We start from the raw sequence: 16,481 nt of genomic DNA, 5'->3' as shown, positions 1-16,481 counted from the left end.
GTGTTAGATTTAATGAAGTTGCTAGTGAATTTGATTTTAATATTTCGAAATCTGTTTTCAAATCTAGAATAGGATAGTTTAATTTCTGTAAATAATTGGAAGCATCTGCAAAGATTGTTAAATAAATAAATAAAAAAAAAAAATAAAAAATAATAATAAATAAATTGTGATTTCACAGCTCTAATCAGTTTTTTTTTCATTTTCGATTAGTTGATTAATTCTTCATCAATGTTTGCTCGTGATTGATAAGAAATTATTGTTTGAAAATATCAGACATCATAGTTATTTGAATTCTTTCCAGTTTCTTTGTATGTTTAAAATATTATGTATTCTCTGGGACAGCATATGAAAAAATAAAAGGATTCATAGAAGCCCCCGTGAAAAATTACCCCGGACCCCCGATGCACAGTGGAGATTTAAACAAAAAAAAGGTACCTATTTCTGTGACGGTCGCCTAAACTGTACTAAAATCTGCAAAACTATCAATTTTTGATGCAAAAAAACACGAGGAATCGAATGGTGTGCACCGCTTTCCGATTTTAAAAACTCTGAACGTCTCATTTTGCCCGATTCCCCTTATGAGCTATAATTCCGATTGTAGCAAACTACCTTGCAACAAAAAAGTCATATAAACTATGTTTACTTATTTCTTAATGTCGGCTGATTCGACTGGTGTACTCCAATTATTGTTTTTACTACGATAAGTGGCTCGTTTTGCCTCTTTTCCCCTAAACTTAAGAAATTTTTCAAAGAAATGCAGTCAAACAAAGTTTAATCCAACAGTTTTTCATCAAGAATGATCATTTTTGGTACATTTTTTCATTCTCTAGCTAATCGTATCGCTTATTTGCACTAGAATTAAATGGTGTCATTTGGTGTAATTTAGTGTAAAATTTGTCGCTGAATCGAGTGGTATACACTGCTTAGTGCCTAACTTACGAGAATATCCACAATCACCCCGATTCCCCGATAAAAAATCAATATAGCAAATAACAATAAATTTTAGGGGTAATTGGGGCGATTGGGATTGCTCTCATTTACTGAGTCCTTAACGATGCTTATCATTAGATTGAACAGTAAGTTTAACAACAGATTTAATTTTTTTATAACCTTTGCTGATGCTTTCTCATTTGGATATTTCAAATAATATTGCATGAATTTATGAATGATTGTAGGGGAAATTGAGAAAATGAGACGTTTCTCGTAAACTTAATGCTTAGCGGTATTGATCATTTGATTAAGCAATAAGTTTAAAATCTAATTTAACTATTTTCATGCATTTTTTTAGTTTCTTATTTGTTACTACGATTTTTTGGTAAATATCACCTTAATTTAGGGTAAGGTAAGGCTCTTCTCGTCAACTTTACGCTTAGCGGTAGACATAATTCGATTCAGCAATGAATTTTACACATGTTTCAATCATTTTTGTGCATTTTCTGATGCAAAGTCATTTGTTATAATGATTTTTTTCAACATATCGCTCGATTTTAGGGGAAATCGGGATGATAGATTATACTTGTAAGCTGAGCACTAAGCGGTGTACACTACTCCATTCAGCGACAAATTTTACACTAAATTTTACACAATTGCACGATTGTCACAGTGAAATTTATGCACAAATTACAAAAAGCTAGGGGAAGTTGGGGATATTTAGCCGTTTTAAAAAAGCGATACGATTACCCACACAGTTAGAAAAATCCATGTAGCATTACATGTAAGTACATGGGTAGAAGGGAATCGGCCTTTTACATGTGATGATACTGCATACTTCATGTAAAATCCCAATAGCATTCATGTGCTTTGTTTATTGTAAGTTTACATTTTTTTACCCCAATTCAAAATTCCTATTGGATTACAATTTTCGAAATAAGTTCGGAAACACAAGTTTGACCAGGTATTCATACTTTATTAGCAGATTTTATGTTTGATATTTACACCTGTTCATAAGTGTTTGAAGTTCCCCCGGGAATCGGATTGCAGACTGTAGAATACAACAAATTACTCCTTACTAAGACCTTAGCTGCATTTGCCGCTGCTTGTGGCTCTTATGGTTTCTGAAAAAAAAGATCAATCGATGTGAAAAGATTAGTGACGATTGGTTACAACTATTCGACAACGTCGTTTTACAAACAATTGGATAGATTTTAGATCAGAACTTACCTTGCTAGAATATTCTGCGAGCAGCAAATGGAATTCAATTCCTACGGGAATTGGAGCAAAACAACAAGTGTGTTGACAGCTGCGCATTAGGGTGTCCCAAAATTGCATTACTTCAGGAAATCTGGGGGCTCACCCTCCAAATGGTAGACTAGGATGTGCCGAACAAACTTTTGTATGGGGCCGACTAAAAAAAATCATGTTTAGAGGTTCCGCAAGCGCGATCTTTAAAAAAAGTCCACTTTCAAAAGATTTGATTTTAAATAAATTCTGGGTCCAAAAATTTTCATAAAATTTATATATTTTATATTTTTTTAATTTTGTTTGAGTTAAAAACTACACGTAAAAAATACAAAATGAACCAAATTTGTATCAAAATGTAAAACTAGCAAGCTATTTTCAAGGAAAAAAAATTTTTTGGTCCAAAAATTTTGAATTCAACTGACCAAAATGTGTACCAAGCGTAGAATATTTTTGATACCAATGCCATCAAAAGATGCAGATTTTTGTGCAATTAAACTTTGCTGAACAAAACATGTGGTTTGTATAAACTTGTGAACAGCTATTCACGATTTAATGCTTAACAAAAATAACAACACAGATAAAAAAATGTAATCCTACTTGACAAGTGATTTTACATTTGTGCATCATCGCGCTGAAAAATTTGAAAAAGAGTATAGCATCTTCGCATTGGACGAAAAATTACATTAAAATGCATGTTAAAACGCAGTGTCGGCATGCGACGTCTGTTTTATTTTACATGGTCGTTGTTTTCTGCTGCTTTTCAGCTCCGTTTTGAGTTTAATTCCTGCGCTCAGAAGTCTTCATTAAGGTAAGTTAAATTTATTTGTTCAACTACTCTGGGGTTAACCAATAGTTTTGAATAACAGTGGTGATGATTGATTGAATGATTTGTTCATTTATATTTTACAGGAATTCAACAGCTGTGATTGGGTGTCATCCTGCAGTATCCTGAGGCTAATCAAACTTATTTCAAATCGGAAGCTGAAAATCCCTACTCACAAGCGACGAATATTGTTACTTCAATTGTGCGGCGGCAAATTCTCAGATAACAACAGACGATTCTACAGTCGGGATAATGTGATTGTGATTATGCGAATAGCGTGTCCTCGTGTCCTAGCAGGTCTTCAGATAAAATGTTGATTTTAATAAAAGATCTTTGTCCAAAAATATGTGTGTTTTATATTGATTTTTGAACGCTTCTTGCATGAGAGTATTATGAAACGAGACTGAAAATGTAAATCTACATTAAACAACCGACATGAATGGGGCCGGATATTTACATGCCAAGACCAGTATTCATACATGTAAATACCCGATTCCCTTCTACCCATGCTCTTGCATGTAAAATTCCATGAATATTTTTAAGTGTGAATTTAGGATATTTTTTATTTAATTTATCAAATTTGTCTTAATAAATACCTACTTTAAAATCAAAATACTTGCAAAAAAAGACTTTGATGGTTTAAAGGAGTCATCAGAAGGCCATATGCCGAATTTGAGCAGAATCGGACAACAGGAAGGGGTGGCACTGAATCTCAAGTGGGAAAGGGATTCTGAGACATAGTGTTCTAAAGAAGCATAAAAAACTGGTTTTTCATCATACATTTTTGTTTTTATCAATCGATTGCTTGGTTATGTAAGTTTTATTAAAATTTCAATTAAGACTAACATTTCACTTGAAGACTGCAACTCGATTGGACTTTAAACAAAAAAGTTATGGCTGTTCAAAGATTGTATTTTGGTTACAAATTGTCCTGTAAAACTCAATGAATAAAAAGTACTCATTGTGTGTTAAACGACAATTTGCCACAAAAATACAATCTTGGAACAGCCATAACTTTTTTGTTTTAAGTCCAATCGAGTTGCAGTCTTCAAGTGAAATGTTAGTCTTAATTGAAATTTTAATAAAACCTTCATAATCAAGCAATCGATTGGTAAAGACAAAAATGCATGATGAAAAACCAGTTTTTTATGCTTCTTTAGAACACTATGTCTCAGAATCCCTTTCCCACTTGAGATTCAGTGCAACCCCTTCCTGTTGTCCGATTCTGCTAAAATTCGGCATATGGCCTTCTGATGACTCCTTTAAACCATCAAAGTCTTTTTTTGCAAGTATTTTGATTTTAAAGTAGGTATTTATTAAGACAAATTTGATAAATTAAATAAAAAAATATCCTAAATTGTTATTTTTGTTAAGCATTACATCGTGAATAGCTGTTCACGCGTTGATACAAACCACATGTTTTGTTCAACAAAAGTTAATTGCACAAAAATCTGCATCTTTTGATGGCATTGGTATCAAAAATATTCTACGCTTGGTACACATTTTGGTTAGTTGAATTCAAAATTTTTGGACCAAAAAATTTTTTTTCCTTGAAAATAGCTTGCTAGTTTTGCGTTTTGATACAAATTTGGTTCATTTTGTATTATTTACGTGTAGTTTTTAACTCAAACAAAATTAAAAAAATATAAAATATATAAATTTTATGAAAATTTTGGACCCAGAATTTATTTAAAATCAAATCTTTTGAAAGTGGACTTTTTTTAAAGATCGCGCTTGCGGAACCTTTAAACATGATTTTTTTTAGTCGGCCCCATACAAAAGTTTGTTCGGCACATCCTAATCTACCATTTGGAGGGTGAGCCCCCAGATTCCCAGAAGTAATGCAATTTTGGGACACCCTACTGCGCATGCAGGAGCGCATGCAGTTTCATGTAAATGTCATTTAGAACATGCATTCCCATTGAGTTTCTGTGTGTTTTGCTCGCATTTTCATGTAAATTTCTTTGCGACTGCAACGATGCTATAGTCTTTTCCATATTTTTGTCAGAAATGATGGAGAAACGTAAATTCACTTGTAAAGTAGGATTACATTTTTTTTGTGTGTAGAGGATGAATAAATGTACCAAAAATAATAATTCATGATGAAAATCTGTTCGATTAAACTTTGTTTGACTGCATTTCTTTGAAAAAATTCTTAAATTTAGAGAAAAGAGGTAAAATGGGCCACTTGTCGTAGTAAAAACAATAATTGGAGTACACCAATCGATTCAGCCGACATTTTTAATAAATAAATGTGGTTTATATGGCTTTTTTTGTTCAAGATAGATTGCTACAATCGGAATTTACGACCTTTAGAATCATATTATTAGAAAGCGATGTAGACCATTCGATTCCTCGTGTTTTTTTACACAAAGAATGGTTGTTTTTTCAAGCGAGAGGTTCTTGCCTGAATTGGGTACCTTTTTTGGGCTTAATCCGGTCCTACTCATTAGCGATTAGTGGATTAGTGTTAGACAGTAATGTTTTACAACCGCCGAAGACGTTCAAACGAGGTTTCTGAAATTACACTCCCAGATTATTTATTTTTATAGTTTTTGCTGTCCATCTGATTTATATTTAGATGGTGCTTCCCCACCTTTAAGGTTTTTTTCCCATGTTTGTATCAATTTCAAAAGGGGATAACACAGATCAAAGGATACTCACCAGGATTCTTCCGGTCGTGGTTTGACCCGATATCAGTTCGCCGGCCCAATCCTTCGCCTCGGTCATAAACGTCCCCTCGAAGTCCTGCTTGCCCTGTCGGGACTTTTTCTCCTCCTTCTGCTTCGGATCATTGGGCGCTAGCTCGGGCTCCTTTCGACAGAACAAAAAGGCACAGACCCGCCATAAAAGCACAACAAGCAGTCCAGCCAAAAATGTGAATATACTTGATAATAGAAAACACCACCATTTTCGCTCAGTGAGACAATCATCGAGGACGGGCGCAGGAAGCTCTGTGGTCAACACTGCCGCCTCGTCGTCACAGCCCGACATCCCCTGGCAGGTACTACGACCACCCTCGGTCGGGGATCCGTAACGTATCCGTCGTCGTCGCCGTTGTTGTTATTTTCGTCCACGTTGAGATCCACGCTGAGGGCCGTTTTACTAATCATTGGACATCTCACGACAACAACGGTCTAATGGCCGCCGTTCTGCTGCTGGTGCTGTTGCTGTTGTTTTGTTTCTGTTCTCCTTCTGATTCGGCCTATTTTCCGTTGGTGATGCTGCCGACTATCCGGGTTTCTTCAACCGGGAAACCGAGGAACCAGAATCCGGCCGAGAAGGGACAAAACATCACTACTCGCCAGGAGCACTGAATCGAACGTTTCGTTTGCCCAGTAATTGAGATCGATAGCTAGTTCTGTTTCAGTAACAAGTTTAGGAAAACTGCAGTTTTTCACTTTTTTTTGCTTAATAATTCTAATCTATGCACTCTTATTTCACTCTTTGGGTTTTTCTTCCTGCGGAAAAATAAAAGTAGAACGTATGCGTATGAACACCTAGATACGACGAAACCACTGTTTCGCGATACTTTAAGGCGAGAATTTCCCGCACTGCTCCAAGCGAGAGAGTTTCATCCGATGAAAATCTCGCGCTCTATAACGATTGCTCTCTTGAATTCCCAGCAAAACCACCAAAAAAACTTTTTCCCCATGCCTTCACCACCACGATTTTCATCGCATCAAAGTCTTCCCAATCTGGCACGAGAATGGTAACATCCTTTTTTCACAGCACACATGTCGATTATTTTCCACTGGTAGGTAGCATTATTTTATATCCAATCGTTAAATAAACAACTTAGAGAAAAGTATTCTTCCCCCCATCGAACCAGATCGTGATCACACTTTCCCATCCATTCACAGTTATTTTTTCTTTCTCTCGTTTCGGTTCTGTAAGTAACAGGAAATTTTCTTCGCCATTTTCACTGGGGGTCTTCTCCCATACAAGGAAAGATCATGCAGCGCAAACAAACATGTCAACTTCTGCGAGAGGGACGGCACATAGATTGGTCCTGTGTGAGCCAAGAGAGAGGTGAAGGTGGGGGGTCAGAAATTTGGATTTTCCACTTGATGTATCACTTCCACTCGAGGAAAGTGGGTTTCTCGGTTTTTGCTGCACTTCATCGAAATTTAGAAAAAAAAAATCAACACTTTCGAGCGTGAGAACTTCTATTCATCTGTTTGTTATTGTCAATGTAGTTGGAATCTGAAGTTCCGCGCCGGTGATTGGCAACCTCGCCAACCGGCTACGATGAAAAATTCATCAAACACCTCTGCAATCGGCAACCCTTTCTTTTGTTTGGTTCTGACACTTGGAAGATGTTTGATAGATGTTTGGTCAACATGAAATGTAGTCCTTAAAACTCCGGTTCAAGGATTCAGCGAGAATATATCAAATTTTCCTGACTTATGGTTTTCAGGCACTTTTCTGAACATTCTGGATTCTGACTGGAACAAATTTTAAACCCTTCTTTTGCTTTTCAAAGATAAAATATCTCGAGGGGGAGATAGTGAAAAGATAATTCAAAATCACAATAAATTGGAATAAACTGTACGTACAAAAAACATCTAAAATTTAAAAGGTGATAAAACTTTTCTTTTTTATACAATTAGATTTTCGCTATTTTAAATGTTCGAATATTCAATCATTTCATTTTTGGAATTTTTAATAAAATCAACTTAAAACTTCATTTTTAAAAAGCCTCATTTTCAGGACCTAATTTACAAACTACCACAAACTTACATTTTTTTTCCAAGGTTAATGATAATTTCTATTCCGTTAATTATGAAATTCTCGAGTGTCGAGCGTAAATCAAATTTCATGCCGAACTGTAATAGGAGCCACCCCTCAAGGTTATCTGCACCGAAAAGTGCGCATTCATTAACAAAACTGAACGCAGAAAGCAGAACCTTAATATCCTCCAAACACGCAAATCACTTCCCTTGCACCTCCTGGGAGGTTCACTAGCCATTCGAAGGCGACGGTGTCACTAGCTTGCCGGTGTTTCCAAGGTTTTCTATTTGGGAAAATTAAAACTTTTTTTTTCGATGGTGGCTGAACTTGAACAGAGATGATAAAATTTGAATTTTATGTTTATGAGTTAATTTTTTATTTGTCAGAAAACCATAAAAGTGAAAAATTGTTGCTAAACGAATTAAAACAAACTCTAGAAGGAAATCTGTATGGGACATCGCAGAAAAAATAAGTTATTAATTTATTCCTAACCAAAGTTTTAAATTAAAAGGTACTTAAAAGATTTGATGTAAAATTAATACAAATAACAACAGCTTAACTTAGTTTGTAAGTAAAACCCTGTTGGTGCTCCATATCCAAATTGGCCTTTGCGGCCAAAGGGGCATAAGTTAAGCATTCCAGATTGCCCGGTTTTATCCGAGTATGACCGGTACAAAATATGGGAAAAGTCCGGTCCGACCCGGTTGCAAGGATTTCGTTGAAAAAAACCCATATTATGCCCGGTTTTGTTCAATTTATTTTTCAAATCAAACAGAAATAAATTGTATTAATTTTTTTTTATTCATGCGTTCAAAACGAAATTTTTTGAGCCAGTTTTAGAAAAATAGTCATGAAAGGTTTGGAAGCCTAAAATACGATGTAGAATCTGCTGATGATATTGAACGAGATATTGCCCGGATTTTTGGCCGACAATTTTAAAATCAAATACTCGGATTTTGCCAGGTTTTCATATAGAATAGTCCAGATTAGTCCGGCCCGAATAGTGCTGAAAAAATTATGGTAACCTTAGTATAAGTGCAAAAAAGCTTATTTCTTAAAAAAAACATGCTTTTAACACGTTCGTCGCCATGGGACCCATATTCGGATGACAGGTGTGTTTCCTGGAGGCTCGATTTTCATGCTTAAAGATGATTCATCTCTTAATATTAAAAAAAAACTAGAGACGCTCTCTTACTCAAGTTAGCCGCTCAGTTTTTCCTCACATTGGAAATGCTGGAGTTCTATCTTTTCCCTTTCACGCTCCAAGATTTTTTTGGGTTCGTTAAGTAAAAATCTATCAAAATGCGCTTGGCAAAGAACGTGTCAAGTTATTATATTTTCCATGTATTTTCATATTCATTCCAAAAATTTGAATGTAAATCAAAGTATGTACATAAAATTCTAAAAATCTGGAACCACCAATCACCAAATATTGTTTATAATATAATGAATCGTTTAGCATTTTTAGCTCAAATCGATTATTTCTGCACTGATACTGCAGAGAACAAAAGTAAAACTCAAACAAAAAATCATCAGAAAAAAAAATCTAAAAAATAAAATGCTTTTATAAAAAAAACCTTAAAAACTGACTTGAAACAATTCATCTATTCACTATTGCATCCGTTTAAAAGTTACAAATCAACTTCAATCTATTGCAGATTAGCAATGAGAGTCACTTTTGACTAGACACAATTTCACCATTTCAATGTTTGCACTACATGGGCAGTTAATAAATTCACAGCTTTGGAATAAGTTGTCGCACTTCTTGATCGGTCATAGGCAGAGATGCCATTGTCTAGAGTGTCCTACCCGGGATTTCCCGGGATTTGAAAAAAATCGGGAATTCCTGAATCCCGGGAAACGCTTAAAAATCCCGGGAATTCCCGAAATCGGAAAAATTACTACAAATTTACACGATCTGAATTGGAAATAAATGAATCAGATTGAGAAAGGAAAATGATAGTTTTACCTTTATAACTTAGTTTTAAATTATTTTTTTTATCTAGTTAATAAATTGAATTTATAAAAAAAAATGTATTTTCAATCGAAAACTTAGTGTAAAAGTGAAAAACGACTAAGAGCCTCAACTAAACCAAACAATCCCAATGATGAAACGCTACGGAAAGATTTTGAATGTTCTATTTTGCAACACTCATCATTTAGAACATCTGTTTCGGATGATATTGACAATAGCAAAATCATCACAAAAAAATGAAATATTGTAAAACAAATGGATAGTTATCTGAAAATTTACGATATTTGATGAATAACCTGAAGTCTAGCTAACTTACTTCTATCGATAGTGAGAAATCTTTCTCAACTATTTCAAATTATTGCATCTAGAATCAGACCAGTTTGTCGGTTAAAGTACTTTGTTTTTGGATCTTTGGTTTGCTTATTGAATTTTCTAGACATTAAAAAAGTTTGAAATGTTTTGCAATACTAGGTATGTATCACCTCAAATTAAAAAATACCATATTGATAAGAATTCGTACGCAGTAGAGGGTTAAGATCTTCATGTTTAAATCTTCATTTTCATTTTTTCCCGGGATCCCGGGAATTCCCGGGAAAAGGATCGTCAGATTTCCCGATTCTCGGGAACGCTAAAATGGCCGGGAAATGGACACTCTACATTGTACCTGATTTTCAGGATTTTCCTGATTTTTGAAGGTCCTACCTGATAACTTGATAAGCCTCGTTTTTTCCCTGATTTTTGGAAATAAGCCTGATTTTTTGGTTTGTACAGATCCGTCCTAAAATCAAAGAAATTCCGTGCTTTTTAATCGTCACTTCAACCTTGAAATCAATAACTTCAAATTATATTTGACTCAAATCTTCTATTAATGTTTCATAGCTAGTCTTAGAAGATTTTGGCGCCCTGAACTCGAAGTTTGTTTGATTTGTGTTTTAAAGTTATTTGGAAATGTACTTTTTATCCAAATTATTTGACTACAATATGACTGGAATGACTGGAAAATATGATTGTCGTATGGAAATATTCGTTCACATTTCTATAGAAATCAGAATTATTGTTTCAAGTTTATAGAACTGTTTATGGGTATATTTTGCTACGAAAATTTTTGAAATTTGCCACATTTAAGCTTAACTTCACGAGAACTAATATGAAGGTTTTTTGAAAAAGGCTTTGATTAGTACCTCAAAAATTAAAGTTTTAATAAAAGAAGTAAAAAAAAGGTAAATTTTAAAACATCTGCTGAATCACATATAACATATTTGAAAAACGTTATATTTCGTCAGTTAAACGTGTAAAAGCTGGTCAATCTGTGATATGAAATATGAATAAAGGACATGAAATTCGAAAAATATCGCGTTTAAGGTTGAAGTGACAGTGAGCTGCTAGCTAGCTAGCATGTCATTTCCACAACATTTTTTTCAACAGTGACGAAAAAAGGCAATCAGCTCGATCATTTTATGTTAGCCTGATTTTCCTTGATTTTTATTTTCAAGCTCCCTGAATTTTGGAAAAGAAAGTTGGCAACCCTGGTCATCGGAGTCACAGGACGCACCGGATATGTCCGGTCGAATAGGTACATTATTGACGATTAATCTCACTTAGCAATACTGATTCTAGGCATCACTAAGCGGGTACTTTCACGTATCATTTTGGCATCTTATTATTAACAATTTAGTGCTTAAATCTAGCAAATTTGAAGGTAATAGGAAATATATATTCTCTGCAATTCGTGAATTCAGTTCAACCTGAATTGGAATCACAAAAAAAAAAACAAGCAAATCATTTACTACAGTGATAGGCTACCGGTAATATATGAAAACCGTAATTTTACCTTTCAGCTGATAGGTTGTATTTTTGTCATTGTGATCGAGCAAGTCATCACTTTTTTCCTGATGTTATCAACTGAATAATTATATTGAATTACATTGAAAACATCAAAAATGAATGTTAAATATATTTTTTTTTTGCAAAAAAAAACGAATGTTTGTGTAAATTCAATTCGTTTTAACTTAGAATTTCAAGTTATGTAATCACGTTAAGTTTTTTGAAATATTTATTTGATTAATTCGAAAGGCGACTCGCATCGAAGCTGTTTGACACGAAGTCAATTATTGTATCGCCGTTGTTCGTGGTTATTTTCTGGTTGGTTTTAGAAGATCAACTTTTCGGTAAAATTGTGAAATGAATCTGCCGACACGTAACGACATCTAATTATCAACAAATATTTTTTATTTGACAAAATGGTGTGCTATTACAGATGAACAGATGTACAAGCTAAGCCTTGAACCGTGTGTAAAATCCCAACGACCATTTTGTATCAATTTTATGCTTTTTTTTTTTGTTGAACCACCAGATGTCTCCAAGAACACCGGAGAGAACTGTCAAAAAGAAAATTTTGTGTAAACAAAAAAAAATACAAAAACCTAGTCAGTTTTGAATGGGTCGTATGAGGTTATTGCTACAGGTTTTTTTTTTTTGACTGAAATATTTGACGAGTTTCGATTCGATAGAATTACAGATGAAGCATGATTTAGCAAATGATAAATATCAGTCTTAAACTTGTTCGATATTTCGTTCGAACTTGTTTGAAGTACTGATACATGATAATCACGATGCATAGAGTTTGTACAGATACGTGGCACTGTTCGTCAGTAAAGTTTCTATTGGATTAGACATAGCTAAGTTCGGTTCTTTTGCCTCCGATGGCCGATCAAAAAATTCTAATTCTAATTTGATTTATTTAGAGAGGATTTTAACAGTAGCTGTCATTCGTCCTCTGATCAAAAAATGTAGGAACTTACTCATGGCTGTATGTTATTTCGGCAGCCTCTGTAGTGAAAAAATTATGCCGATGCAATTTTTCTCAGCTAAAAGTAATTCTAATTATATTAAGCATTCCAGAATTTTTTTTTGCACATATCCGGGCCGGACTATTCTGGGCAATTTTTTTCAAAAACCTTGCAAACACCAGACTTTTGAGTTCAAATTTTCCATTCCTAAAAGCGGGCAATATCCGGGCAAATCTGAGTGAAATATAACATTAGTCGAAAAAAAGACACGAGAAAAATAAAATAAAATCACTTCAAATTCCAATTTTGCATTAAAAAAAAACAGCAGCCTCAACTATTGAAACTTTAATATATGTAATTTTGATGTTTATTTTGATGAAAATATGTCTAAAAAAATGCTTATGGGCCCAAAAATCAAAACTTATCATAACTAAATTTAAAAAAACGAACACACACATATAGGGTCTCAGTGAAACTTCATGTTTCTTTGAAGAGATCTAAATTCTACTTAAGACTAAAGCGTACATCTATCAAGGATATAACGGATAGCATCTTACTAACGCTAACACCAAAAGTCCACAGAAAGCGTGACCGAGACTTGATCTCATGACCTCTAGCTTAGAAGAGCCACGGTCGGCGGCTTAATTTTAATTATTGGCATAATTTTAATACTTTTTTTAGTATTCCTCAAAATTATGGCATTCATGCCGGACCGGGAAAAGAGCTACATAAGTTTCTGGAGAGTTTTTGTTCGAGCTTGTACATCTGTTTATCTGTGGTACTATATCCAATTTCGCTGAGCCAGTTGGTATGTTGGCCAGAAACTTGGTATATTCGAAAAAGTTGTTCAAATTTTTGGAACACAATCCAAAATAATGTCCCTTTTCAGTAAGTTATAACCCTGAGAGTTCGGCCGAGTTCGTATAATTTTTCAAGTGGGTTTTGTTGGTCAAGTTATTTGCTTTCCATTGATATATAAATTTAACATTAGTTGGAAAGATTTTTGCAAACTAGCAATCAATAGTGAGTTTTTTCTTCTAGAAACACTTAAAATTCAAAGAAAAAACCGTTGTTTCTTCTGTTTTTAGAGGAAGAGGCTCATCATTAATTGCTAATTTGCAAAAAATCTATTCAAAACTAATAAATATTTAATTTATATATCAATGGAAAGCCAATAACTTGACCAACAAAACCCACTTTAAAAAAAATACGAACCCGGCCAAAGTCTTAAAGTCATAACTTACTGAAAATGAGAATTATTTTGAATATTTTGTAATATATCTCCTTTCTGAGTTGATTCCATGAAACTATGTGTTTCAACAATTTGAACAACTTTCTCCAAAATATCAAGTTTTTTAATCGTATACGAAAAAAAATATTAGATAAAAACTTAAAATTACTCGTATTATTTTTAACATGGTCATAAGTTTTAGAATTTTCATGCGATCTGATCTACAACTTTAGTGAAGACATTAAGTCTCTTAACTAATTATTTTAAGATATTTTTTTTTTCATCTCCCTTTTTGGTGGAAAAATCTCTTTTTTCTTTCAAAAATATGAAAGATCAACAAAAATATGAAAATGTTATGAAGACATCAAATGCCTATCATTTCCCCTGTGTGCAACGGTTCGTTTTACTCGATTATACAAAAAAAAAACTGTAAATTGAAGGCCTTTTTTAAATCCCTTTAAAAAAAATACAATAATGCGAGAAATTCACCAATGCCAAAGTTAAGTACGACAGAGTACGACCTGAACTATCAATTTTCAAGAAGACAGTGATAAAACAAAGCAGAGTACCCATTGAGATTTGACCCTAGGGTGTCCGTCTAACCCTGGATTCTTGGATAGAAGATATGAAAAATGAATGCCAAACCGTTAAAAAACAATCGGTTTATTCGGTGACTTAGCGTTATAGGTACGATTAACTTAAAAGTTCAAAATCATAAATAGATTTTTTTTTCACACTCTCATGATCCATTCTGTCCACAAGTTAGGGATGATATTATTAAGATTTTACGACCGCTTCCAACATTTTTGTCTCTAAGTTTAAATTTCATTAACGTTAATTTACTATTTCTGTGATAGCCATTCGCCCTAGGTTCAAGCAGAAATTATCTGTCACTCTTTCCTCTAACTCACTCTGGGACGTCAGTTCTTGTAAGTCCAGCACTAGGACTTTACCGAGGAAGAAAAAAAAGCACTAAAAATACACGGAACGAAACGATTTAGTCAGTCAGTTTTTCCTTTTCCCATGCGTAACAAACGGCTTCGGATTGCGTGTTTTGTGTAGGGAGCATGTGGGGTGGCCCCTTTTTTGGGAAGGCCTTTTTTCACGGTACCACAGCATGGCATTCCCATACATATCGAACAACGACGTCTCTTATTTGTTGTTGCTATTTTTTATAGTAGTAGAGCGAAGAAAGATTGGGTGGTGCCATCGTCAGCCAGCCAGTGGATTTTTCCTATCCTTAAACCCAGACCGCTTCTGGGCGCTTGGATAGGGTAAAAGGAAATGGGCTATGAATTTGTTTGGGAAAAGTGAAAGAGAGTGGGGTTAGGGGAGTTGGCGGAATCGAGGAATTTGGTGGGTGGTGATGGTGGGTGGGTAGTACAGCAAGACCTTTACTGGGCAGAGTAAGACCGTTTATCGATTAACGATAAATGAAAGAAAACAGTGCCTTATTGCTTCCGTCGTTGTTCTTATGCTGAGCTTTTTCATATTCGATCGGTGGAAACACTTTGGAGGGCATCTCGAGAAAGGTGATATATTAGTTCCCAGTCATTACGTTTCGTTTTTTCATTCAACCTACAGGCAATGAACTCCAGCCCCTTTTTCGCAACGAAATAAAACTTTTCAAATCACATTTTCACTCCATTTTTGTCGGGATTTTGCACGGAAAATACATTCTGTGATGGTCATTGGATCTTTTGTCCCAGTTTCCCATCCACGAAAGTAACCGAAAATTGCCATTTTTCACCTTTAGCCTCCGTTGAAAATTTCACTCACACAGCAATTGCATCATGGTGTTATCACACGGTCACGAAAAAAGTGCTCCAAATTCACCTCCACTCACAAGCACGGCAATCACTCGTCTGCTTCGTTCTGTTCTGCTCTGTTCGAGTTTTTCCAACTTTTAGACACACTTCCTGTGCTTTTGGGGGTTCCTTGCTTGGGCTGACCTGAACTCTCCCATAACAGGCAGCCAGCCAACTCGCCCTCCCCCCACAACGGATAGAGAGCGCAGGGTTGTGCACAACCCTGCAGTGTTCTTACCACGCTTGAATCCAAACAGGCGAATCTCACTGCAGCAGGGTTGCCAGTTCAGGCTCTGCCCTGCAGAGTTTTTGTGACAGCATACAATACATACAATACATACATATTAGGGTGTCCCAAAATTGCATTAGTTCTGGGAATCTGGGGGCTCACCCTCCAAATGGTAGATTAGGATGTGCCGAACAAACTTTTGTATGGAGCTGACTAAAAAAAATCATGTTTAAAGGTTCCGCAAGCGCGATCTTTAAAAAAAGTCCACTTTCAAAAGATTTGATTTTAAATAAATTCTGGGTCCAAAATTTTCATAAAATTTATATATTTTATATTTTTTTAATTTTGTTTGAGTTAAAAACTACACGTAAATAATACAAAATGAACCAACTTTGTATCAAAATGTAAAACTAGCAAGCTATTTTCAAGGAAAAAAAATTTTTTGGTCCAAAAATTTTGAATTCAACTGACCGAAATGTGTACCAAACGTAGAATATTTTTGATACCAATGCCATCAAAAGATGCGGATTTTTGTGCACTTAAACTTTGCTGAACAAAACATGTGGTTTGTATCAACGTGTGAACAGCTATTTACGATGTAATGCTTAACAAAAATAACAATTTAGGATATTTTTTATTTAATTTATCAAATTTGTCTTAATAAATACCTACTTTAAAATCAAAATACTTGCAAAAAAAGACTTTGATGGT

At 34.7% G+C, this 16,481-nt stretch overlaps 1 protein-coding gene across 1 annotated transcript in view; it reads right to left on the bottom strand.

Moving 5' to 3' along the window:
* LOC129739076 (calcium-activated potassium channel slowpoke) overlaps window positions 1-15,591 on the bottom strand; it is a 191,324-nt gene extending 175,733 nt beyond the window's left edge. Inside the window, exons 1-2 of the mRNA XM_055730463.1 lie at window positions 15,484-15,591; window positions 5,669-6,465 (exon numbers count right to left, since the gene is read on the bottom strand). Coding sequence (XP_055586438.1) covers window positions 5,669-5,998 — 330 coding nt within the window. The 5' untranslated portion in view covers window positions 5,999-6,465; window positions 15,484-15,591. The remainder of the gene's footprint in view (window positions 1-5,668; window positions 6,466-15,483) is intronic.
* Window positions 15,592-16,481: the final 890 nt, after the last annotated feature.

Source organism: Uranotaenia lowii, chromosome 1 (assembly GCF_029784155.1).
Source record: "Uranotaenia lowii strain MFRU-FL chromosome 1, ASM2978415v1, whole genome shotgun sequence".
Classification (NCBI taxonomy): Eukaryota; Metazoa; Arthropoda; class Insecta; order Diptera; family Culicidae; genus Uranotaenia; species Uranotaenia lowii.
The sequence above is the reverse complement of the archived record's forward strand: the minus strand, read 5'-3'. Positions and strand labels throughout refer to the sequence as shown.